This window comes from Drosophila sechellia, chromosome 2L, assembly GCF_004382195.2.
Source record: "Drosophila sechellia strain sech25 chromosome 2L, ASM438219v1, whole genome shotgun sequence".
Lineage (NCBI taxonomy): Eukaryota > Metazoa > Arthropoda > Insecta > Diptera > Drosophilidae > Drosophila > Drosophila sechellia.
The window spans coordinates 2,886,687-2,910,779 of NC_045949.1; the positions used below are offsets into that span (position 1 = coordinate 2,886,687).

At 44.0% G+C, this 24,093-nt stretch overlaps 3 protein-coding genes across 4 annotated transcripts in view; all 3 read left to right on the forward strand.

Annotated features, from left to right (window-relative positions):
• Positions 1-12,217, forward strand: part of LOC6613175 (AF4/FMR2 family member 4) — a 60,803-nt gene extending 48,586 nt beyond the window's left edge. Inside the window, exons 1-10 of one of the 2 annotated variants that reach the window (XM_032714058.1) lie at positions 3,167-3,912; positions 4,731-5,457; positions 5,602-6,023; positions 6,082-6,138; positions 6,199-9,102; positions 9,178-9,369; positions 9,457-9,543; positions 9,627-9,792; positions 9,863-10,013; positions 10,084-12,217. In XM_032714058.1, coding sequence (XP_032569949.1) covers positions 3,749-3,912; positions 4,731-5,457; positions 5,602-6,023; positions 6,082-6,138; positions 6,199-9,102; positions 9,178-9,369; positions 9,457-9,543; positions 9,627-9,792; positions 9,863-10,013; positions 10,084-10,220 — 5,007 coding nt within the window. In that variant the 5' untranslated portion in view covers positions 3,167-3,748 and the 3' untranslated portion in view covers positions 10,221-12,217. Of the gene's footprint in view, positions 1-3,166; positions 3,913-4,730; positions 5,458-5,601; positions 6,024-6,081; positions 6,139-6,198; positions 9,103-9,177; positions 9,370-9,456; positions 9,544-9,626; positions 9,793-9,862; positions 10,014-10,083 lie in introns of those variants that run through there. The other variant, XM_032714059.1, reaches the window with a different exon arrangement.
• Positions 12,218-12,801: 584 nt separating this feature from the next.
• LOC116800225 lies at positions 12,802-13,489 on the forward strand. Its single transcript, XM_032714104.1, has 2 exons — positions 12,802-13,291; positions 13,358-13,489. Exons 1-2 carry the CDS (start codon positions 12,806-12,808, stop codon positions 13,487-13,489), a joined length of 618 nt encoding a protein of 205 aa, XP_032569995.1. The 5' UTR covers positions 12,802-12,805.
• Positions 13,490-17,066: 3,577 nt separating this feature from the next.
• On the forward strand, positions 17,067-22,704 carry LOC6613176 (ELAV-like protein 2). Its single transcript, XM_032716922.1, is given in 6 exon segments — positions 17,067-17,434; positions 19,081-19,529; positions 19,593-19,850; positions 20,431-20,710; positions 20,800-20,977; positions 21,070-22,704. Coding segments are annotated over 5 exon segments (2,040 nt in total). The 5' UTR covers positions 17,067-17,434; positions 19,081-19,093; the 3' UTR covers positions 21,958-22,704.
• Positions 22,705-24,093: the final 1,389 nt, after the last annotated feature.

The window sequence follows — 24,093 nt, forward strand, 5'->3', positions numbered from 1 at the left end:
CTCGACGATGGAAAACTCAATGGAGAGAAATCTATGGAAACTAATTTCATTTCTCATTGAAAGTTGGAGTCAGCGATTCGCAGGGAAATGAAAGTTTTAAGCGTTAAAGAATTTAAACCTACTTGATCTAGATTTAATATAACAGATAACAGAGGTAACCGTAGTCAAATACTACCCGTGTATGTTCGCAATCAGGTTACCAAGTGGGGCGTACTATTTGAATAGACTGTGAAAATTATTTATAAACCAATGGAATTGCAATCCCCAGGCTAGAGCAAAAGTCAAAATGCAAATAAAACACAAACACAAACACAAAGAGCCCAATCTCGCACAAACAAAAACAAACGCACACAGAAACAGAAAAGGACAAATTATAGTAGCTTTAGATTAAATGGACGCACATTAAAGCAGCCGCACAGGATTGGGATTGGGTTTGGGTTTGGATGGTTTGAGTTCCAGTGGTTTTTGGACATACATACATACTTATATATGGCCATACATATAAATTAAGCAATAGCCAGAATCCGAAGAGGCGGCCCAGAAAGTTTGTCAAGCTTCTCCACTGGCCGACTCGTCGTCTTCCATTTATTTTCGGTGACGTGCATAAACTATTTGCAAGCACTGTTGCTGGCGGTTGGGGGCAGGGAAAGTTCCTGCGAAATAAAATAATTAAATGTTTGTCTCTCTGGCTGCGCCGCCACTCCTTCAGTTGAGATGTTAACAAAATTTATAAGACAAATAAATTGTAGCAGCCAGAGCACAAAAAACCGAATGCCCAAAAGCCAGCAGATTTGTGACTGCACACATTCTGTCCCTTTTTTTCCGACCGAGAAAAAGGGAGGGAAATGGGGGAAATGGGGAAATGGGGAAAAAGGGGAAAAAGGGTCGGCGTGGTGCGTCTGTCGCTTGTGACCAGAAAATTAATTTAACTGACACGTTTTTCATTCATAAATAAAAAGTACACTTTGTCCCACAAAAAAGACAAATTCGTAGAATGGTAGAATGGACCGTAAATAGAAATGCATAAAAAATATGTCCAATCTACTGCATAAAAAATATGTCCAATCTACTGAAAGCTGTTGAGCAATTTTACACGCATAATAATAATGTTTTTAAGCTCAGCGCAGGATTGACATAAGTTACTAGAGAATACAAAGAGTTTCAAGAAACCATTTGGTGAAATTCAAATTTAAGAAGCATCTTTTTCCGACTGAAGCGCCACCTAGTAGTCAGTGTGGTTCAAGTTGCAAATTTTCCATGAGAATACGCCCAAAAGGACATCGTTGTCCTCTGCCATTCTCGGCTCGAGTGAATCTAAGCGCTGCACTCCAAGCCAAGCCAAGCAGATGCCGCAGCTCCAGCTCCTCGGTTCCTCGGATCTCGGCTTCCAGTTCTTGTGGCAAGTTCGCCAAATGACGACAGCAACTGAGGCAGTGAACACTGCGTACTAAGGACACGGAATGTGACGCTCCTTGTCCATAATCCACGCTGCCACATGTGGGTGGGTTTCGGTGTTTGGGTTTCCGCTTGCATAATGAGAAGCCGACTGACATTCACTGCTCCCTGATACACGTACTTATGGGTGAACCTGCTTGTTTTCAGGAGCCCCAGGAGTAAGTCAAGTTGTCATAAAACAACGAACTACACACGATTTTAATTTTAATGTCTTTATATGCAATAAAAATGTATATATTTTCAATCAAATTTGATGCGCTATTAAGGTCCACCCTAATGCACGTGCGTAGGTTTCTTTGTGGCGATGGAATTTATTCGGCTTAAGTAGTAAGAACCGTACTAAGTAAAGTTCAAGAAGAATACATGGTGTTTTTATTAAGTTTTAACTTTCAAAACAATAAAATAATTCAATGAAAAGATTATACCAATCTATAATTGCATAGGTTATCATTATAATATTTAGATACAATTTAATATACGTTTTTATGTTACAGGGTATAGAGAGGTCGGTGCCAGAGAACTGCAAAGGTGGCATTTTTTAACACTCGACTCACACCCAACAATTTTGTGTGCGGGTGCTACCCGCCACGCACATCGCGGGTACTTACAAACACACAGTATACGTCTGCACATGCAGACAAGACACCCCGTTGTGCGCGCACCCGAATCAATACGGTGCCCTGCGTCGCGGGTGCCGATCATACTCGGCACCCATAACGGAGGGTAGAGAAGACAAACAGTCAGAAAAAGACAAATGCCTAAAAAGGGATGAGTGACAAAAACACTTGTGGGTTTACCGTTAAACACATGGGTGTTTCCAAAAATACTCGGGTGTTTCTAAAAATACTCGGGTGGTCTTGTAGATAGTCGAGTCACAGACAAGATGCGTAACTCCATACGTTTTACACTCCATACGTTTACACACTATTCTTTCGTCGTGGCTCTAGACTTTGTCGAATACTTTGTAAAATATGCCCTTCATCTTATTATTATATATTATTATAATTATATATATTATATTATATATTATTAATATATATATATATATATATGTAATTTAATTATTATATTATATATATATATATATTATATTATATATTATTATATATTATATATATTATTAACGTTATTGTTATTTAAATATAGATTATAGTATAAATAATAGTACATAATGTCACAAAATTCATTTCAAAAATGACTTTATATAAGAATATTTGTCATTAGAGTATTCAGGTAGCGACGTGTGAAAAATTAATAAGGGAATGATTCGAAACGGGTGGCACCCATTGAGTACATCAAAGAGCAAAGACATGAGCACGAAATTTTTCTTGGGTATTCCCTTTTACCCTTCATTCCTTATACCCGTCGCGCTTCCACCCATACAAATTTTAGGCGTACAAAAAATGACCTGCGGCCGATCGTTGACTGTGCGTCCACTCACCCAAACGGCTCTTGCGCAGCAGGCCTCGGGTGGTTTTTTTACTCGTAACAAAAACACCACGTTGGTAAAACACTCGAATATTTTGTATTGCCGCAAGTAGGGTGTCAAAAAACACGGGGTGCCTAGAGACCGAGTGTTTATCGGGTGGACGTAGAGTGCCAGTGGCGGGCTGCAGTTCTCTGGTCGGTGCTCTCTTTCTTAAATTTAAGCTCAAGCGCTCTGAGAAGTAGGCAACTAATTTCACATTCTCTCTTTCTGTTTTTCTTTCAGGTACTGCAACTTTATTTTCCCCTACTCACACACACACAAACACACACGCTCTCTTTAGGAACGTACTCAAGCAATAAAAGACTATAGAAGATACGATTTCAAAAGCCCCAACAAACAAATCAAATTCAGCATTTACGAGAAAAGTCTGCGTATAGGAAAAAATATAACCGGGAATACAAACAAACAGAAAGGCAACTTCGACAGTGCTTGTCAAACTGCAGAATTCCAAAATGTTGCAAGCGCAAAAACAAAAGCACATCAAGAGAAGCAACAACAACGATAACAACTGCAATTGCGATTACAACAGCCACAATAATAACAACCACAACAAAGCGACGTTTCAACGACGCAAAATTACAACGATAACATAAGCGAGCAATCGAGCGAGATAGATATAAAAGCGAGTGGGAAAGAGAGGAGAAGCCTAGTTGCACAGCTCCCCATCCTCTTCCAGTCTATCCTTCCCCCCTTCCCTTCCTCGGCCTCTTCCCTTTGGCTGTGTGCGTTTGTCTGTCTGCCTGTCTGTGTGTGCTCTCTCAGCTGAGGATAATTTCATTATTTTATTTGTACTAAGCGCGCGTTATGGCACAGCAGCAGCAACAACAACTGCAGCAACAACAGCAACACCACACCAGCAGCATCAACAACAACAACAGCATTCTTCTCCTTCAGCAACAACAGCTCCAACAGCAACAACTAGATCAACTACAGCAATACAATAACAATTTGTATAGCCAAAATTATAAGTAAGTTTTAGAGTCACTGCACTCTATCTCTGTTACTGCCTGTGTTTGTCTCCGTCTCCGTCTGTCTCCCTCTTTGTCGCTCCTCATATGTGTACATACCTATACCATATATTTGTTGCGTTCTCAAGCATGTCTGCACTACTAAACCTTAAAAACCGGCCAAAATCAAATGCAAACATTTGGTAAAAACAACAAGCTTCCTTATGGCCATTAAACTGTGCTTGCGTGTGTGCATATCTAACCGTTGACACCTATCGCATGCTTGTCAAACTGTTGGCACCTAACAACACCCATGTCCACAAGGATGGGTCAAATATTGACAAACGAACAGCGTTTAAGGAAGGGGCGACAACGATTCCCCGCTGAAAAGGAGAAATGGAAGATGTTATGCACCATGAAGTGCATGATTTTTTTTGGAATACATCCTAAGGGAAATGAAAATTTCCTTAGCTCTAATCTACCTTATAAATGTATCTACTTTCTCTGTAAAAGGTATCAGAAGAAAATAAACATAGAAGCCTATACCAACAAAGTGTTTGTTGGGTAAAAGCGATTTATGTTTTGGCTCGTTTAGACAACCAAAAAGTGAAGCACGCATTGCATGACAAAAGGTTTGTTCTGGACGAAAAATTGGAAAATGCCAGCTGTTTGTTGTTGTTGTACTACCTGTGATGTTTGTTTGCTGTTCTAATTTATGTTGCTACTGTCCCTGCCACACGAAATAATGGCTTAAACCAGTACAAAGAATATAGACCAACATTAAAGACTGAAAGTCAAAGTTAAGGCATTTTACTATATACTTTTCGTCCTTTTTGCAGCATGGAGGAGTACGAACGGCGAAAAAGACGTGAGCGTGAGAAAATCGAGCGGCAACAGGGCATACAGATTGACGATCGGGAGACTAGTCTATTCGGAGAGCCGCGGCGGCTGACCGAGGGAGATGCGGAGATCACCGCCGCCCTGGGCGAGTTCTTCGAGGCGCGGGAGTACATCAACAATCAGACTGTGGGGATCAGCCGGAGTGCGCCCGGCTCCGGCAATCCGCGCCTGCAGCCCAATCTGGCGCCGCAAGGCAAATCCCTGGGGCATTCACCCTCCTCCGCCTCCTCAGCAGCTGGGCCCACTGCCGCGTCCGCGACCACTTCGCTCCCCGGCCAGCAACAGCACTACCAGCAACAGCAGCGGCCGCCGACGTATGTGAAGCAGGCGGACAATAAGCCGCCGTACAATGGTCGCGGCGGCTATCCTGGGCAGCCCATGAAGAACGACATTCCGTCGAGTAGTGGCATGGCCCCGCCCCGCGGCCCGCCCAGAACCAGTTCCAGTAACAGCAACTCGTCCAGCGCCACAAACAATGCCAGCAGCGGCGGAGTCCCGGCCAGCACACCGCTGGGGCCACCCCTGTCCACCCAGATGCCGAATGGGCGGGAGAAGTCCTTTCTTGGTCCGCCGGCTCCGGCGCTGCACAACGGCACCGGCGGACGCTTTGTGCCGCCAGCGGCCAGTAAGCGACCTGGAGTGGGCCAACAGCCGCCACCACCGGAGGTAATCATTACTTAACGTGCAACACTTGTAAACGATGCAGCATGGTACAGCGGGAATAGTTCCCCAAACCAATCGCTGCATCGTTTACAACTTTCAAACACCTTTGGATTTTTTTCTAAACCACGATTTATTTTAACCTTGCAGAAGGATGTCAACAAAATTATCAGCGACATAGCAAATATCTTCACGGTGCAGCCACTCACATTGATAGCGGCGACGCCACATGCGCCAACGCGCGAGAACTACAACCTGCTGGCGCCCAATAGACAAAAGTATGCGATGGACATACCCAGCTCGCCACCCTCCGCGGAACCCTCATCGCTGATGACGCCACTTTTTGCGCCCATTGCCTCGCCCATCGCCCCATTGGTGACAACACCGCCACAGGCTAGCCAAATGCCTCTGGGCGGAGCAACAAGTGGGACGATACTAGCGGGAGAGGCTCTGGCACCCCTGCACCAACTGCCACCCACTCCGCCCAAAGCAGCTTCCGGAGTCACGTCGCCGGGACCGGTCAAGCCGCTCAAAACGGAAAAGAATCACTCGCTAGAGAAGCAAGACTCGTGGTATGTATACCTACAACCTTGGCCATTCAAATTGTTCATACCTAGTTCACATTTTTAGCCTGGAGAACGACCTGGAGCTGTCCGAGTCGGAGGATGAACAGCGCAAGAAGGAGGGGTAAGTCGTGTGGCTGCACTCATTGAAAACCAGTAGGCTAAGTAACACTTTTCTTTATAGGCGATCGGCTGGAAACAGCAGCAATAGTTCCGAGTCCGATTCCAGTGAGTCGGGCAGCGAGTCGAGCAGCAAGAACGATCTGCAGCACCATCCAAACCACCAGCATCACCATCACCAACTGCAGCAGCAGCAGCAGCAGGCGTCCATGCAGCAGCAGCAAGTCCTCCAGCAACAGCATCGGCCCCAACCACTGACGTCCAACGGGGCCCAGAACAAGAAGTTCAGGCATGAGATCATTGCCCGTGGCAGTAATACCATTACGGGACTCCTCAGCTCCAGTGGATTCGGGAGCGGAGGTAGTGTGGGACCAGCCGGTGTGAACTCCAATGCAGTCGTGGGCGCAGGAAGTGGATCGGGCGGCACGTTAAGCAGTGGAGGCAGCTCATCGAACAAGACGCCCTCGCCAACGGAAAGCAACAAGTGGAATCTGAGTCGCTTTTTCCACAAGCCCGCAAATCAGACAAATTCCGAAAGCGTCTCGCCCGGCAATGTAAGCATGAAGGTGCCGGGCATCCTGCCAGGCGGAGCCCAAATCATACCCGAGTCCATTGATGTGACAACGGCCATTGTCAAGAACGAGAAGATCCACGACGATCACATGGCCATGGAGAAGGGTGAGGAGGAGGATGACGACGATGAGCAACAACTGCGCTATGGTAGCGGACTGAGTGTCACACCAGTGGCGGTGAAAAAGGAGGCCATTGACGCTGTATCGGAGATGGCTCTTGGAGCGATACCAAAAACACAAATCAAACGTGAGTCGGCGGAGACTTTGCTTTCAGCTCGGCTCTCGGATTCTGGGACCAGTGTCAGTGGCAGCTCATCGAGCAGCAGCAGTAGCTCCGACAGTGCGGTTGGCGGCGACGTGGTTCCCATGCCAGGTCCTGGAGAAACCCTTCTGCTTCCTGGCGTACCGGCCACAACTGTTATGCGAGTGCAACCAACGCAGTCACAAAAGGCACCGCCGAGCATGAGCGTCACGCTGACGCCGATTCTCCCGCTGCCAACGTCGCCAAAACAGCGTCAAAAGAAGCCGCGAAAGAAGAAGGCGGTTACAAGTGCCCCCATTCTGGACTCAAGCGACGACGATGAGCCGCCGCCCAAGCATCCAGGTCTGGATCACACAGCTGTTTCAGTTCAAACGCAGCCAGCTACGGATACGGTGAAAAAGGGACGCGGACGACCCAGAAAGCAGCAGCAGAGCGGCGGCAGTGGTAACCTCAGTAGTGCGTCAGCCGGCAGCAGCTCCCAAACCAAGGGTCCCACGTTGACCGCTGCCAATAAGCCTCTCGCCAAGACACCGCTGGCCATGAGCAGGGCGAGGAAGCGCGAACATTCCAGCCAGAGCAGCTCCAACGGCAACACGCCCACCAAAAAGGTGGCCACGCCCCAGCTGGTCGCCGCTCCCCTGAAACCAACCAGTGTCACTGCGGGCAGTAGCAGCTCCGACGAGGACAGCTCCTCAAGCGCCGAATCCAGTTCGAAGTCAAGCAGCTCTTCGAGCAGCAGCGACGACACGGAAACCCAGAACACCAACTGCCGGATAGTCAAGCTGAACAAGACTGGCGCTGTGCAGAAGAAGGCGCTGCTGGGCAGCGGGAGCAGTTCACCAAGCAGCAGTGGCAGCGAGGCGGAAGATCAGACCACCAGGTCACAGGTTGGAAGTGGGCAGGCGCTGGCACAGCAGCTGCCGCCCTACAAGCAGCTGCCGATCAGTCAGCATAGTCAGCACCTGAGCAGTTCCGACTGCTCCTCATCTAGTGGAGGCTGTACTGCTGTGTGCAGCAGCAGCAGCGGCGAGGAGGATGAGGGGCGGCGTGAAAAGGAGCGCGAAAGGAAGCCGAAGAGTGACAAGAATAAGATTAATACGCTGACGAGGATTTTTAATCCAAAGGAGGGCGGCGCCAAGAAACAGGGCCAGGTCGTTATCGTAGACCTGCAGGAGGAGCAACAACAGGGCAAGTTGGATGCGGCGGCACAGCCATCAGCCCCGCAGGCGCCATCTGCAGCACCTGCCGCCGTAATGACGAAGCCCAGGATGACACCCACGCAGCAACAGCAGCTGGGAGCCGGACTGGCCTCGCCAGCGAGGACAACAACGCCACATCTAACCTCCTTGATATGCAAGATCGATCTAAGCAAGCTTTCGCGAGAGCGCATTATGCGACTCAAGAAACTAACTCCCGCCCAGCAGAATGGCCATCTAACGCCCAAGGATCAGGCGACGAATGCGGGTTATGTGCCCAATGGCTATGCCGGCGACACAAATCCCGCGGCGAAGGTAAAGCACGAGCATCCGGTGAAACCGGAGCCCGAGCTGGACGCCGGCTTCGAGGCCAAATTCAAGCCCGGCAATGTCAAGCAGGAGTTCCAGCTGAAGCAGGAACGAGATCGGGACAGGGAGCGAGAACGGGAGCGGGAACGAGAACGTGAGCGGGATCGTGAGCGTGAGCAGCCTCCTGGGCGCCGGCGGAAACGCAGCTCCAGTTCCAGCTCCAGCCCGTACAAGGAGAAGAAGCGGAAAAAGGAGAAGGCCGACCAGCTACAGATGGGCAAGGAACTGTTGCCAGTGCCCGTGCTTCTGCCCTCTAACAACCACGAGCGAATGCCCAACCATGATCGATTGTCCTATGACAAGCTGCAGTTGCTTCACGAGGACGCTGCCGCCGTCATTGGCGATGTGTCCGCTCCAAATGGCAGTCCCACCAAAAAGCTGCTGGCCATGTCACCTCTACCGCCTCCGCCAACCGTCACCGTTGCGCCTGCCACCTGCAATGAGGCAGTGCAGACTACTCCGCCATCGGCAACGACAACCTCTGCAATAGCTCCTCCGGTGCCAGCCACAAGGCTCATATACCGCTCCTATTTCGATTGCGATGTGGAGCACCCCAGCGACGATCCCAGGTGATTATCAGCCAAGTCCCTTAATCATACTTGATAGCTACAGATCTAATGTATGTGCTTTGTTCAATCTTCTAGAAAAAACAATCAGTTCCTGCAGGAGGCCATCCATCGGAAGCATGCCGCCGACTCGGAGCGCGACTCCTTCAACCAGGTGACATTGTACCTGGAGGCCGTTGTCTACTTCTTGCTGACCGCCGATGCCATGGAGCGCTGCAGCTCCGAGCAGGCCACCAACACCATGTACAAGGATACCCTGTCGCTAATTAAGTGAGTAAAGTGTGCCAACGAATGTGCGCCCACGGAGACGGAAGTGGTCCGAGCAGCACTCAGCAATAACGTGCCATCAACTTGCAGGTTTATCTCCACAAAGTTTCGTCCCTACCAGCAGCAGTCAACGACCAACATTCAGCACGAAACGCACAACAAAGTGGCCATTCTCAGGTAGATCATTACAATTAGTAAAGTTTAAGACCAAGTACACTTGCTAATGACGCTTTTCTTTTTTCCCCCATCTCGTCGAGCAGTTTGCGCTGCCAGTCGTTGATATCATTAAAGCTTTATAAGCTGAGAAGAAAGGATTGTCGCGCCATTATCAACAGCCTCACGGATTTCTTTCGCGTTGGCAGGGGGGACATTGCCAACGGCAACACGCCGTCCTCCATATCACCATCGAACTCGGTGGGCTCGCAGGTGAGTCTCTAAGGTGGCGGCTACTGATGTGCGGATTTAATTTATTCATTGTGGCTTTTCTCTGTTTCAGGGCTCCGGTTCGAATACGCCGCCAGGCAGAATAGTGCCTCCAGATATACACAATATGCTGTGCAAGCAGAATGAGTTTCTGAGCTATCTAAATAGTGCTCACGAGTTGTGGGATCAAGCCGATCGATTAGTGCGCACAGGCAATCATATAGGTGAGTTTTTTAGCCCTCCGCCCATCTGATATACAGGCATCTATTAATGATCAATGTCTCAATCCATTAGATTTCATCCGAGAACTGGATCACGAGAACGGCCCGCTGACGCTGCATAGCACCATGCACGAGGTGTTCCGGTATGTGCAGGCGGGTCTCAAGACGCTCAGGGATGCCGTGTCGCATCCGACGCATCAGTCGCAGTAGCGACAGCGGCAATATCAACCGCAAACGCAACGGAAGCGTTGGCGGAGGCGGAGGCGAAGGCGAAGGCGGAGACGGAAGCACCACCAAACGTGTCTAAATGAAAGTCAGGCCAAATTAGCAACTATTATCTATTACAAGCTACTAATTTAGTTAGTCAAGATGAGGAGGAGTAACGAATGAAATGAAATCGAAACCAACAACCTTCCAACAGAACGATTGTAACCACAACAAAAACAACACAAAAATTTGATTTGTTAATACTTTATAATTTATATATGTATGTAATTGTATATGCACACCATTTACTTATTTCCTTATGCTCAATTTTCGATTGTTTTAAGGCATGTTAAGCTTTATATTTATGCCTAGTTTTAATTGATATTACCACAAAGAAAAAAAACACACATTTAAAGTTATATTAGCTCTACGTCTAGTCTGTAAGCTCAAAAACAAAACCCAACCAGCCCCCACCCACTTTTCCTGTTCCCCAAAAACATAAACATTTTAGTTGAATTTTGTTTTCGTATGCGTACAGTAAGGAAGATGAACGGCTTTTTAAATTGTTTAAGTTTTAGTTAATTTTACTTTGCAGCCTTGGTAAAGAAAAATGTTAGCAAATATAATTATACATATTATGGCATATAAAAAGAAAAGTTATAGTTATAAATTCTTTATAATATTTCTATATGAATTATGTTTAACGCAACTATTTTATTAATTTTAAATTAATTCTTTAAAAGCAATCACAACACGTTTTTAGAACAAAATACATGAATGAAAACAATATATATTTATATTAATATATATTTCAAATATACACACGCAATTGTATTTCTCTTTTGGTTTTATTTCTTTCAACCCATCCATCCATCCATCCATCAACCACCTCATCCACAGTCTGTCCCCAACATAATTCATAAATTCATAATGGGTGCCTCAAAACTCTCACACAGACGCAACAACTAATAGTGCATTAGTAGACTTAAACGAGTTAAAAATCAATCGAAATAGACTTGCCCTCGAAATACTTATATAAGCTGTACATATAGCCGCCAGTATACAAGAAATATATTTTTAAATGCCAAAAAGTGAGCGCTGTAAACTACTTTAAGCCGACTTCAATCAGCAGAATTTGGAAAGGAGCGGGGATTGGGATAGGATGGTACGATGGTACGATGGTACGATAGTACAATGGTACGATGGTAGGATTCTGGAATACATATATGGATAGAGATGAGCAGCCAGCATTTTCTTGTTGACTTTTATTTTGGCATGTACGAAATCGAAACTACGAAAATCAAAGCAAAAATGTAACGAAAAACAAAACGGAAAGCAAAACAAAGAAAGAATATTAAATTAATATTAGTAATGGTTCTGGGGAAACAAGGCATTCGCTCGCATTCGACAAATGAAACCGAAAACAAACATTTAAATTGTAGACAAATTTTAAGTTATCACTAAAATGCCGAATGCCGATGGAGAATTTGCGCAACTTTATTGTGCAGTGTAATTATTATAAATTGGTACACATACATATTGTATTGTTAATTATTAAAACGCTGTAAATATTACGTAAATAATTACGTAGGCGGGAAGACACGTGCACACACATGCATATAATTAAAGTAAGCATAATTACATGCCTAACTATAAATAACTATATATTGATATATATAAAGATATATAATATATATATTTTTATATATATACACGATGAATTAAACTAAACAACGTAGAAATTATAGTTAAATTTTTTCGAAGTGCAGCAATAAGCAACTGACAAGAACAACAACAACAGCAACCACAACAACAACAACAAAAACAAATGAAACGCGCCTAGTAGTTAATAATTCTATTTTGTTAAGCGTTATTGTAGTGAAACGAAACAAAAGAAAACAAAACAAAAACAAAACCGAATCGACAGATCGAACAGCAAAACCAACAGAATTAAGTTTTAAGCTGGACTTTGGAAGGTGGAAAGCGAGTAGAAAACCAAAATGAATGCAAAACATGTTGTTCATTGACAAAGCTAAAAAGTAAATATATATTTTGTACAAATATAATAAAATTCAGCCGCAGCTAAAACCAAGTACACTTATTAAAGTTTAAGCAACAACAGAACAACAACCAATTTAATATGCAATTACCGTAACAGTAGTTGATAAATCAAACGAATAAAACATCAAAAATTGTAACATTTACATAACTGCCTTTTGTGTCTGGCTTTTTTTTTAACATTATGGATGTTTATAATAACAGAAGGAGATGCTTTTAAAGTTCAGTATGGCCAGGCGAGATTATAAATTATGTCCATCTGTTTCAAACAAGAGCTGGAACTTCTTAACTACGGTTCTTTAAGGGAACACTTGAAGGCAAATGAAAGTAAAACGATTATTCAACTTGATGCTCTTGACGAAAGAAAGTTTCGATCGATACGAGAAATATTTTTTGCATTATTAATCGATAAGTGCTGGTAAGTTGTCAAAGTAGTCAAACAGTGTTATTAACGCAGCGTGTTACTTACTGTGCTTTCGACAGCGTGGTGTCGATTCTTCGAATTTACCGTTTCCACTTCATCATAAGGAATGGAAAATCAAAGTGTTTTTGTGGGTGAGGCGCCGAGGTACACTCGCAACAAGAGAAGGCAATATCAGCGCCAACGACGTAAGGCACAGCCGCAAATTTCAGGTCTAATAAAAGTAGAACCAGAGGCTGGCAAAGTCAACAATTGTCAGCGAAAAAGACCCATCAAGAGCCACCTGTATGACTCCACCAGCGATGAGGATATGTCCATCAAACGTAAGCCTACAGACGCCTCGCGGTACAAAATTCAAGTTAAATGCGAGAATGGGTTCCCGAATATCGAGGAGCAGCACGGCAACAAGATCAAGCAGCCTTTCTCAGCATGGAACAACAACAGGAAGCCCAAGAAAGAGGATCTACCACAACCACCGCAATCTTGGCTTTATTCCAGCCAATCTGGGGGCTTCCGAAATCCAGACTTTTGTGATAACCAAAGCTGGAACTCTGGCGGCTCACATCAGAATCAGCCGCAGTGGCAAACACAAGCAGTAAGCTGAAAACCAATTATTCATTTAAATAATTAAATTAACGGAATTTTATATGCACATCCGCAGAGGCAAGAACACGTATATTCAGCGCAAGGCCGTAGTGCCAGGAACCCATATATGAACCGTCCTCAGGGACCCTCCAATGGGGGTTATATTATTGAACATCAATGGAACACGACCGTTATCCATCACAAGTAAGGTATGGCAACAAGAATGAATTACATAACAATCTAAAGTATGTAATTTTTAACTACGTCGTGAATTTTGCGATTTTCCAAACACACGACATTTTCATGAAAGGACCTTACATTTCTGATCAGTTAGGTAAGGGTTAAAAGCGCAACATTTTGAGATGCATTGGGCCCCAACATCTATGCAATGCATGTGGGTTGCTGTTATTGTGATGGTGTGCAAGCAGCAACAAAACAAACCGCATATAAATAAGGAGAGCGAGGTATTGTTGCATACTTGTGGGCAGCGGGATGGGGGTGGAGCTGTTCTGTTCCATCCGCTCGCAAAGTTCAATGGTCTTTTGACACAAATGATGATGATGTCAAGTTGAGCTCGTCCTACGCTCCTGCCTTGCTCTCTCTCTCTCTCTCTGATGCTCTTTCTAGTTGGCGCTCTTGGTTTAAGCCCCTCTGGCGCCTTCCCTTCAGTCAGTTGCCGTTGTTGTTGTTGCTTAAGTGTTTGTTTGGGTGCCGTGCTGGCTCTCTCAGCTCCAACAACAGCAATGCGGCCGGCTTACGAGCCCCGGCTCTCTCCCCCTCTTTTGGAGCTCGCTCTTTGCCGAACGGAGAACCTACCGCAATTCGTTTCGTGTTCACGGCTGCATTTCCTTGTTTATGTTTTGCGAAGCCAAATGTAGGGTACATCGGTTAAGTGCCGAGCCAGGAAAAAAAGAAAGAGCGAGCGAACGAGTACCGTTATGTTGCCGGAGCTGTTGCAGGCTGCGCAACTTGCGGCTGCAGCTTTTTATTATTTGCAGTCCCTTTGACGCTGCCTTCTTCTTCGCGACCGTTACTTCTCGGAAGGTACAATGGTGCAACTTTGCCCAAGCTGAATATTCAAAATAAAACAGCACTGCATCCCACTACAGTACAATGGCATTTAACCTTATCCTGAAACGTGTCAGGTGCATTTACTTATTTCTATACCTATACCTTTGTTGCATAGGTTGTCTGTTGAGTTTAGTTGGGACCGAGATCCATTATTTCAAATAAAATAGAACAATATTTTAGATATAAAGAGATGTAGCATTATTATTTAGTCAGTCTAATATTATCTATATTTGGAACACAAGAAAGTAGAAGGGTTACATTTCGCGCTCAATGCCCGAGGAGTTTGAATTTGTCCCACTGTGCATGCGAGTGCAAAACTACGCAGTTATGCTGTGCATTCGCCACCGCCCCCCTCCCGCTCTCTGCAGGGCTGTGCTCAACTGTACGCCAATTGGAGGAGAGGAGGAGCTCTGCCGCTGGGGCCACGGACTGCGGCGCGGCAGCGCTGTCGCGGGTCCTGGCTGCAGTTATCCTGGCGGCAATCGAACACTTTAATCATTTAGTTCTTGCACTCTCCGGCAGCAAGTTGTGTTTTTTGATTCTCGTCGTATTGTCGTCGTTTCTGAATTGTTGTATATCGGTATCAAAATACACACATCTTGCATACTCACGCAACTACGCCCACATACACATATACATGTACGTGTGTCCACTTGCACGTAGTGTTGAATCCAATCAGTTCGAAAACCCTTAGTGTGTGCGTGCTCAATTCAGTTTTCAAATCGAAACTATATCATTTGCAACGAAGAACATTTTCCAGTCCCAGTTCCAGATCCATTTTCTTTCGAGCCGAGTTCGGAAAATCGGTGTGGTATACTTTGCGGCGCTGGCGAATAAATGTAAGCGAACGGAGAAGAATGCAGCGGATATGTAGTTACAGTTACAGTTACACCATTTTATTTGCAAAAGTGCCCACACCCAAAGTCGATTTTTCGCCTGCATTCGTATGTGTGCGAATAGTAAAACGGGGCTCAATGGGGCGGCTCGCAGTCGGCGAAATCTCAATTTCTCTACACTCTGATATATATTTGCCGCCTACACACACACAAGCACACAGAAGTCCATGCAGCTGCGTTTCGTGCAGCGCCGGCATCGCAGTTTTCATTTCGCTGCCTGCAGCCGCCATTTAACCTAAAAAACGCCGCACAGGAGCGGATTCTTCAGAGGGAGTCGATCCCAGAAAATAACGATTTATTGACCTGTTTTCCATATATGTATAAGTTTCCAAAAAGCTAGTTCGTACACATATGGCACAAAATTGCATTGAGTAGATCTTGATTTTCAAATGGTAGAAGTTCGAGAATTTGTTACAAGACTTGGAATTTTCTAGTGCAATTTATTTATTTTAAACGAAATTCTTTAATTTTCGTAGTAGGATTTCTGAGACGTTATTGAAGCCCCTGAGATCGGAGGGACCCCATCGAGGCGGCCCTGCTTAGGCAGCGCAGTTGGCGTCGACGACGACGCCAGCTTGCAGTTAAGTTCACTCTCTGGCTCCCATTCTCTCTCTCTGTGGCGCTCAATAGCCATTGCATATCTTGTGGCGCGCTCAGCTGACTGCTGCGCTTCCGCTGCAGCCTGCGCTCTCACTGTCTCTCTCTATCTCTCCGCCCATATATCCTGTTTATTTTTGCCGCACCCAAATCAAATGCAAGCGGCCTCAGCCGCCGTCCTTAGAAGTTCCTCTACTTTGCTGACCCGTTACTTGTCCAGAACTCCTTCGCTCGCTCTCTCTCTCCTTTCATCCTCTGCCTTTGCCTTTGCCAAGGTGTGTCACTTTTTTGTTTTGTTCCTGCCCTTTGAACAATTCTTCCCCATTCTACCAGTATTCGTGAGTGTGAGTGCGAGTGTGTGTGTGTGCCTGCATAGGTATGTGCCATCATATCCATCAATTAGCCGGAAACAATTTCTAACTATTTATGAATGAAAATTAATGGTTGCGCCCCCTTATTTTGTGGGCGTGCATCGAAAGAGGAGGAAAAGAGGAAGCTTCCTTCGGTTGACTGAAAACAGAATAGGACTTCAGGAGCTACCAAAAAGTTTGTGAAATTTAAAGGAGTATCAGATATTCTTAAAGAGTGTCAAAGAAAACTGATTCCATTATTAATGCAGTCTATGAGGTCTAATATATGGTGCAGTTTTTTAATTAACATATCAACGTACAAATTAGTTTACGGTTGATTATTAGATAGTAGATAGGACAAATGCATTTACCATGACCGGAAGGCGGTTTTTTCGAGCAACTGCTTTGCAAAACAGATTTCCCCGATTATGCGCAGCTGTCTTTGGAACAAGAAATGCATTCGTAACTTTGGAGTCAAGGAGATACTCTGTCGAATTTCGATTTTAAACAAGTTCCCATAACGCAATTATAGAAATACTGTGCACGTAAGTGTGTATGTTTGCGCAAAATCCAATTATAAATTACCTCCGCCGTCGAACATCTGAGGAATCCACCTTGCGGATATATGTGCTCGTGCTGTAGGAAAACATATAGCCGTGTAAGTTTGATCCATTCCCATCGGGTGGCTTTCTCTTCCCCGAGCGGGCGAAGAGCGCTCGACAATGACGAATTCTGTTTCTGGCCAAGAAGCGGCGCTCTCTTGGAGCTCTTGGGGCTCTGCTCTCCCGATTCTTGGACATGAGGCAGCAGTACGATTGCCCTCGTCGGTGGGGCATAAAAATAATTTCCACGCCGCTCGGCAAATCAGTTTATTTCTGTTCTGTTGAGTTGCAGGAACGCGTTCTTTTCTACTTTCCGTTCGGTTTTATTTCCTTATTATTATTGTTATTACGAATTAGTTTCACGTTTCGGTTCGGCTTGGTTTTTCATTTTTCAATCGGCACACACCATCAACACAATTTGATCAATAATATTCCAGATATTATTTGCTTCGGTTATTTCTACTTGAATGAGTACAACTCTTCCGTTTGTCTCGCCTTTTGTTTTGTGGAGCGCATTCTCGTTCGGTTATTATTAAAAATATAAAACCAAACATCGGCAGAAAATTGTTTCGTAATCGCGTAGGAACCTACAGATTAGCAACCAGTTTCATTTGATTTTCCCCGTACAGAAATCAAAGGTAAAGCCGCAAATCTCTTCTCACTTTTTATATAATCCGAACAGATATTCCAATATTTTTGCATTACCCTGAGTCGCCGCTGGTGACAAGCTACTTAACCTCAAACACATAACGTCAGCACATCTCGCATCAGCTGCGATCAGATCGTCCAGATCGTTGTTGCCTCAGAAATATTTTCGAAAATATAATCCCGCCGGCTACGCAGCGGCGCAATTCTACGCTCCTGCGTCTCCTCACACCGTCGCGCCATCCAACCGATTGTTTATTTTTAAAATATAACTTTTTCGCACGATTTGCGGCGTTGAATGCAACAAACCGCTCAGACATGTTGTGAAAACTCAATTGAAGACCTGATTTCAGGGGCGATGAGAAAAAATAATACTTATGGAATAACAGGCATAAATGTCTTGATCAATAAACGTAAACCTTTCGAAAATTTGACTTTTAGGTTTTTCACCCTATTTTATATTATTTCATTCAATGCTCCGTCGTATGCATATTTATCGAAAAAAAAGCAACGAATCTTCCTGTGTATTCAATCGTAAATTCTTACTAATTGCGTGCCACAATTATAAGGCCCATTTGAATGTGGGCTAAAAATACTTGTCTGCTTTTGGCCAATTTATTGTTTGGGTAACAAGAAGCAGATACGCTGAAAGAACGCGGCAAACAACCACACATTAAGCAAAGAAACCATACGTCAGTTGGTTATTTCAAGCTATAAACAATAACACCTTTCAGGTTTTTCACAATCCCCCAATTGATTATGTTTCCCATTAAGTGAAAGTGAAAAGCCCAATTCAAGAATAGTTCTCCGTAGGCCTTCAATTTGTTTAAGGAGGGCAAATTTAATTGAATCGATTTTCCAGTCAATGCTCGTGTATTTTGGCCCTATTTGCATTTACCAGCCAGTCAGTCAGCCTGCCTGTTAGCCAAGTCAGCCAGCAAATTTGCCAACCGCAGAGGCAAAGAGCCCTCGACATTTGTATGGGTTTGCTCGAAATGTTTACTCTTGGTATTTTCCCCCATTTCCAAGAAGTGCAGGCCCGCATTTCATTTAAATTAAATTAAAACAATTGATTTTTATTGTAACTTTGTATTTCGATTCTCTTAATTTCTCTTTCAGTAAACCTTCTGGCATACCACATTACTCATTTGTAGTGGTTATCGTTGGTGTGGCGCTTTTAACTAGGCTATAGTAGGAGGAGCCAAGAACGGGCAGCGGACTTTCTTTAATCCACTGCCGTTGCTAGGAGTGTGCATCTGAAAGGGGTAAGAAGGGGTTGAATTTACGGGCTGAAGCTTCAACTAAACATTACTTTCCATTGCAGACTTCACAGCAGTATTATATCTACAGTCACTTATTTGATTTACGCGCCATCTCTATTTCTGTCTATTGAACCAGTTTTCGAAGAAAGCTGTAAAGTTGATAACCTTCCACTCAACAATTGCGGTTGAACTAATAGCACAGAAACCTCCATTTAGTAAATATTTCAAAGCATTGAAAGCTTTTGATTTGTGGTATTAGTTTTCACCGCATTAACAGCATTATATCAAACTTTTGAGTCCTGCGAAGTGATTCAAACGCTACATCTAAGTCTGTAGATAAAGCTATAGATAATTAACCAGCTCATCCCTTCAACAGCAGCGTTAGCAAGATGGTCGAGGGTCAGACAGCCGTGCAGCAGCAGCAGCAACCACCATCCGGCGCGGGCGGTGCCAGCGGCGTGGGAAGCACTACCGGATCCGCTGGAGGACCGACTACGGCCAACAATGTGACCAACAGTCAGGCCCAAACCAATGGGGGCACCACTGCGACCACGACTGCCGTAGCGGTTGCCGGATCCACGACAAATGCGGCCGTCGGCCAGGCCACAGCAAACAATGCTGCGAGCAACAACAATAATAATAATATTAATACCAACAATAACAATAACGCCACTGCTAACAACAACAACAATAATGAGCCAGATCCCAAGACCAATTTGATTGTGAACTACTTGCCACAGACGATGTCGCAGGACGAGATCCGTTCGTTGTTCGTCAGTTTTGGCGAGGTGGAGAGCTGCAAGTTGATACGCGACAAGGTGACAGGTAGGATTGAGGCAAAATGATTATAAATTATAGTTGCATGTATTAAATCCAACATCTTTGCAGGCCAAAGTCTGGGCTACGGATTCGTGAACTACGTGAAGCAGGAGGATGCGGAAAAGGCAATCAACGCATTGAACGGCCTCAGGCTGCAGAACAAAACCATCAAGGTCTCCATTGCACGCCCCAGCTCCGAGAGCATCAAGGGTGCCAATCTCTATGTATCGGGTCTTCCAAAAAATATGACACAGTCGGATTTGGAATCATTGTTCAGTCCATACGGCAAGATCATAACCTCGCGTATTCTTTGTGATAATATCACTGGTGAGTTGTGATCCTAAGAGGCGCGAGTATATGGTAGATACAATGGCTTAAATACCATTTGAAGGGGTCTTCGATTATCGCGTGTTGTAGTCTCTTTTGAAAGCATGTCCAATCTAAGATCTATTACGAAATGTTTGCTCAATTAATTTAAGTCTATGGGTTTTAGCACACTTTTGTTTCTATTTTTGCTGGCGCTCCGCAATATATTCTCCATGAATTTTAATTAATGCAAATTTTATTTACACTTTTACTTTTACATGTATTACCAAATAAGATGAACATGCTGCGGGTATGTTTTTATTTTATTTTTCCTCTGTTCCACTATTTTTAATTGCTTTTCATCGATCATGAAGTAACACTTATTATGCTATACTTATTCAGACCAGACACTCTGGGAAAATATTAAAATAACATTATTAGCGCACATTAAACAACACTCACCAAAAGTTAGTAAAGCATGGCTTAAAAGTATTAACATATTTTGCGCTTAACTGAGAAGTTATTATCATTCGCTGCACATATGGCCTGCATAAAATGTACAAACTCCATATACATATGCTGCAATATAACTTGATTTCAGGTCTCTCCAAGGGCGTTGGCTTTATACGCTTCGATCAGCGATTTGAGGCCGACCGGGCCATTAAAGAGCTGAACGGCACCACTCCGAAGAATTCCACCGAACCCATAACCGTCAAGTTCGCTAACAATCCTAGCAGCAATAAGAACAGCATGCAGCCTTTGGCAGCCTACATAGCGCCCCAAAACACACGTGGCGGAAGAGCATTTCCTGCCAACGCTGCTGCCGGAGCAGCAGCCGCCGCCGCTGCAGCTGCCATCCACCCCAACGCGGGCCGATACAGGTCAGGAATAGATTTATATATACACCAAATGAATCGAATGATATTGCTGTAAGACATTGTAATCCAACTTACTTCAATTCGCACCACAGCTCTGTAATCTCGCGGTACTCTCCGCTGACCAGTGACCTGATCACTAATGGCATGATCCAAGGCAACACCATTGCCAGCTCCGGCTGGTGCATTTTCGTTTACAACCTGGCGCCCGAGACTGAGGAGAACGTGCTGTGGCAGCTGTTTGGGCCCTTCGGAGCAGTGCAGTCTGTTAAGGTGAGACCCATTTCAATTGGAAATTCGTGCTTTCTAAGGTCAAATCGCCAGCATATTTTGAAAACTACTGAATTCTTGTGATCTTTGACCAGGTGATTCGTGATCTGCAGAGCAACAAGTGCAAGGGCTTTGGCTTCGTCACCATGACGAATTACGAAGAGGCTGTCCTGGCCATCCAGTCGCTGAACGGCTACACACTTGGCAACCGAGTGCTTCAGGTCAGCTTTAAGACCAACAAGAACAAGCAAACGTAATTATTAACCAAGTTGGCTGCTGTTGTCAATGCCAATGCGGCGGCGGCAGCTCTGGCGGCCAATGGTCTAGTCCTCCATAATCATCACCACCACAGCAACATCGGTAGCATCAACAATAATAATAACAACAACAACGGCTGCAACGCAGCAGCCTTTCCACTTGGCAAATACGTTAACCACAGCAGCAACAACAGGCAGCACAACATCAACAATAGCACTAGAAACTCGAGCAAACAGAAGCCAGCCTCCTCGAGCAACAAGCAACAATCAATGGCGCCACCAAAGAGATTAGCGAGCAGCACTGCTGCAACAACGGGGGACTTGGCCGCAACTGCTGCCACCAACAGCAGTAGCAGCAGTCACTCGGCGTCCAGCGGCGATGCTGGAGCCACCGGCACAGCCGCATCCTCGTCGTCGTCGTCGTCGTCGAACAACAACATCCTGAAGACATCCACGAAATTTATTTACAACAAGCCCCAAAACCACTACGAGTTGTTGCAGCAACAGCTGCAACTGCAGCAGGAGTTCGCCCAGTTCTTGACCAACGTGGCCAACAGCGCCGCAACTCCATCCAGCAACGGCTCGGCCAACTCGACAAACCAGCGTAATGGAGGAGGAACCATCGGCATGGGTCCGGGAGTGTCGGCCAACTCAGCCGGCGGAGGATCGGGCAACAAAAACAGTAACAATGGCTATATGCCAACCTGGTCTAATTGGTTCTTTTAAAGTTTACTTTGGTTTGTCATCAGTCCATTTCACGGATCCTTTGTAATTTTAGACAACTTACACTTAGTTTTTGGTTTATTGATATAAGTTTGAATTGCGCGAAGTAACAAAATTGTTCACGTTTTGAGTTATGAATTTGTTTTTTTTTTTTCAGTGAAATAATGTAACCATAATTTCTTACGTTGACTAAGTTCTGAAATGTTTTGTTTTTTTGCTTATGCCCCTATTATTTGTTTAAGATTACACTCAATTTAATGTAGAACTTACATCTTTTGTTAATGCACTTTTAAACCGTCTAGTCGACTCTCCCGAAGAAAAAAGCTTCCATGAGGAAAAAAGGGAATACAGAAAAGATAATGCTATAGTTAAGTTTTTGTTTGAGGTGTAGGAAACGCATACTCTACGGATATTTTTAAACAAAGAGTAAAAATACAATTTGCAGGCATAGAAGCCCCAAATCCACCAAAGAATGAAAACAAACTTGACAAATATTTAAGCTATAAATAAATGTATAAAAGCGATACGAATACAGAACTGAATGAGTAAACAGATAGAGGCGTTTGGCTTATAGTCAAACCACTTGCAAATAGACAATGCAGAATGACAAGGCAGCTAGATGCGAAAGAAAACCAAACAAAAGAAAACAGAAAAGCAAAATAAATAAGACATACGCGTGTTTATGTTTCATAAATCTAATGTAAAACTTTTGCTAAAAATAAATGGTGTATGCATAATACTACAAGTAAACCTTTTATTCTCCATTACCATTTGTTCGATTGCCCAGTTAAACTTCGCCTAGCCACTTTCATATGTTAACCATTACCTATCCTTCGGCACTACACTTAAATATAGACTCTCTAAAATCGTAACAGGGACATTAGCATGAGGGACAGAAAGCCGAGAGGAAGGGCCCATGAGAATTTCTTCAAATACAACGAATAAATATTTAAGAAAATTTGAAACCAGCAAGTGGAAATGCAACACCTGTCGAGTCAGAGAGAGAGAGAGAATTTAAATACAAAGTAACCAGCGATGGTAAAGCTTAAACAAAAGCCAGCTAAGTACGCTAAGCACGCCACTCCAATCGAAGTTAGTTAATGTAACTAAAGACAAAGATCAGAACAAAGTCCCTCCCTAGACAAGCAAGTGAGAAAATGAAATGAAAACTTACATACATAGATGACAAAACGCGTTTCAGCCTAACGAATTTGTTTAAGCCCAACTCAACAGCAATAACAAAACACAAAGTAACGAACAAATTAAACAAATTGCCAAACTAAATATAGCAAATTTTAAAAAACAGAAATGGACATGGAATGAGAAAGAATGGGGATGAGAATTGAAGTTTTTCAAGAGCCTGGCAATGACAAGTTATGACAAGACAAGTTATACATATGAATGGTGCTTCACAGAATTCCTTGTAGAAGAAGTTAAATGCAAAGAATAAATAGTATTTGTAATATGCAGTTTTATGTTCCCTGTTTTCAAGTTGATCCTTTCCTTTAAAGTGCCGTGACCCCATAATGGAAAAATCGAGATGTTACTCAACATTTACTATGCTATATCTCTCTATAAAATCTATAACTATTTATGAAAACTATTACATATGATTAACAATATATTGATGTTGTGTATTGCAAATTTTAAATGTTTATACATACATACATACCGCGAAAATTATTACGATTACTAATTCATGGCATGCGAATAACGGAAATCCATTTTCATGTATACGTCAAGTAAATTTATTGCATACTACTTAAAACAAATTACCATGAACAAATTATATATTCAAGTATATATATTGCGATTATTAGGTATGTATGTGTGTAGCGCATAGAGAAACCGGAACGCCAAGCCTCCAATATTTGTAGAGCTCAACGGCTTTTTCTCCCCTACTCCACTAAATCTACTAGAAAATCCAACAAAAAAGAAAACCCCACATTACTCTCACTCATGCGCAAAAGCTTGACTGAAATTAAAATAGAAATTCTGGCTTTTAAGCGTAAGGTAAATTAGGCATAAAACCTTCCAGCAAGTCTCAATGCAAGTTCAAGAAAACTCAACATAACGTAAAAGCTATAAGGAGAACACCAAATGAAACGTTTTTTATACAAGATGTAAAAAATTGAGGCA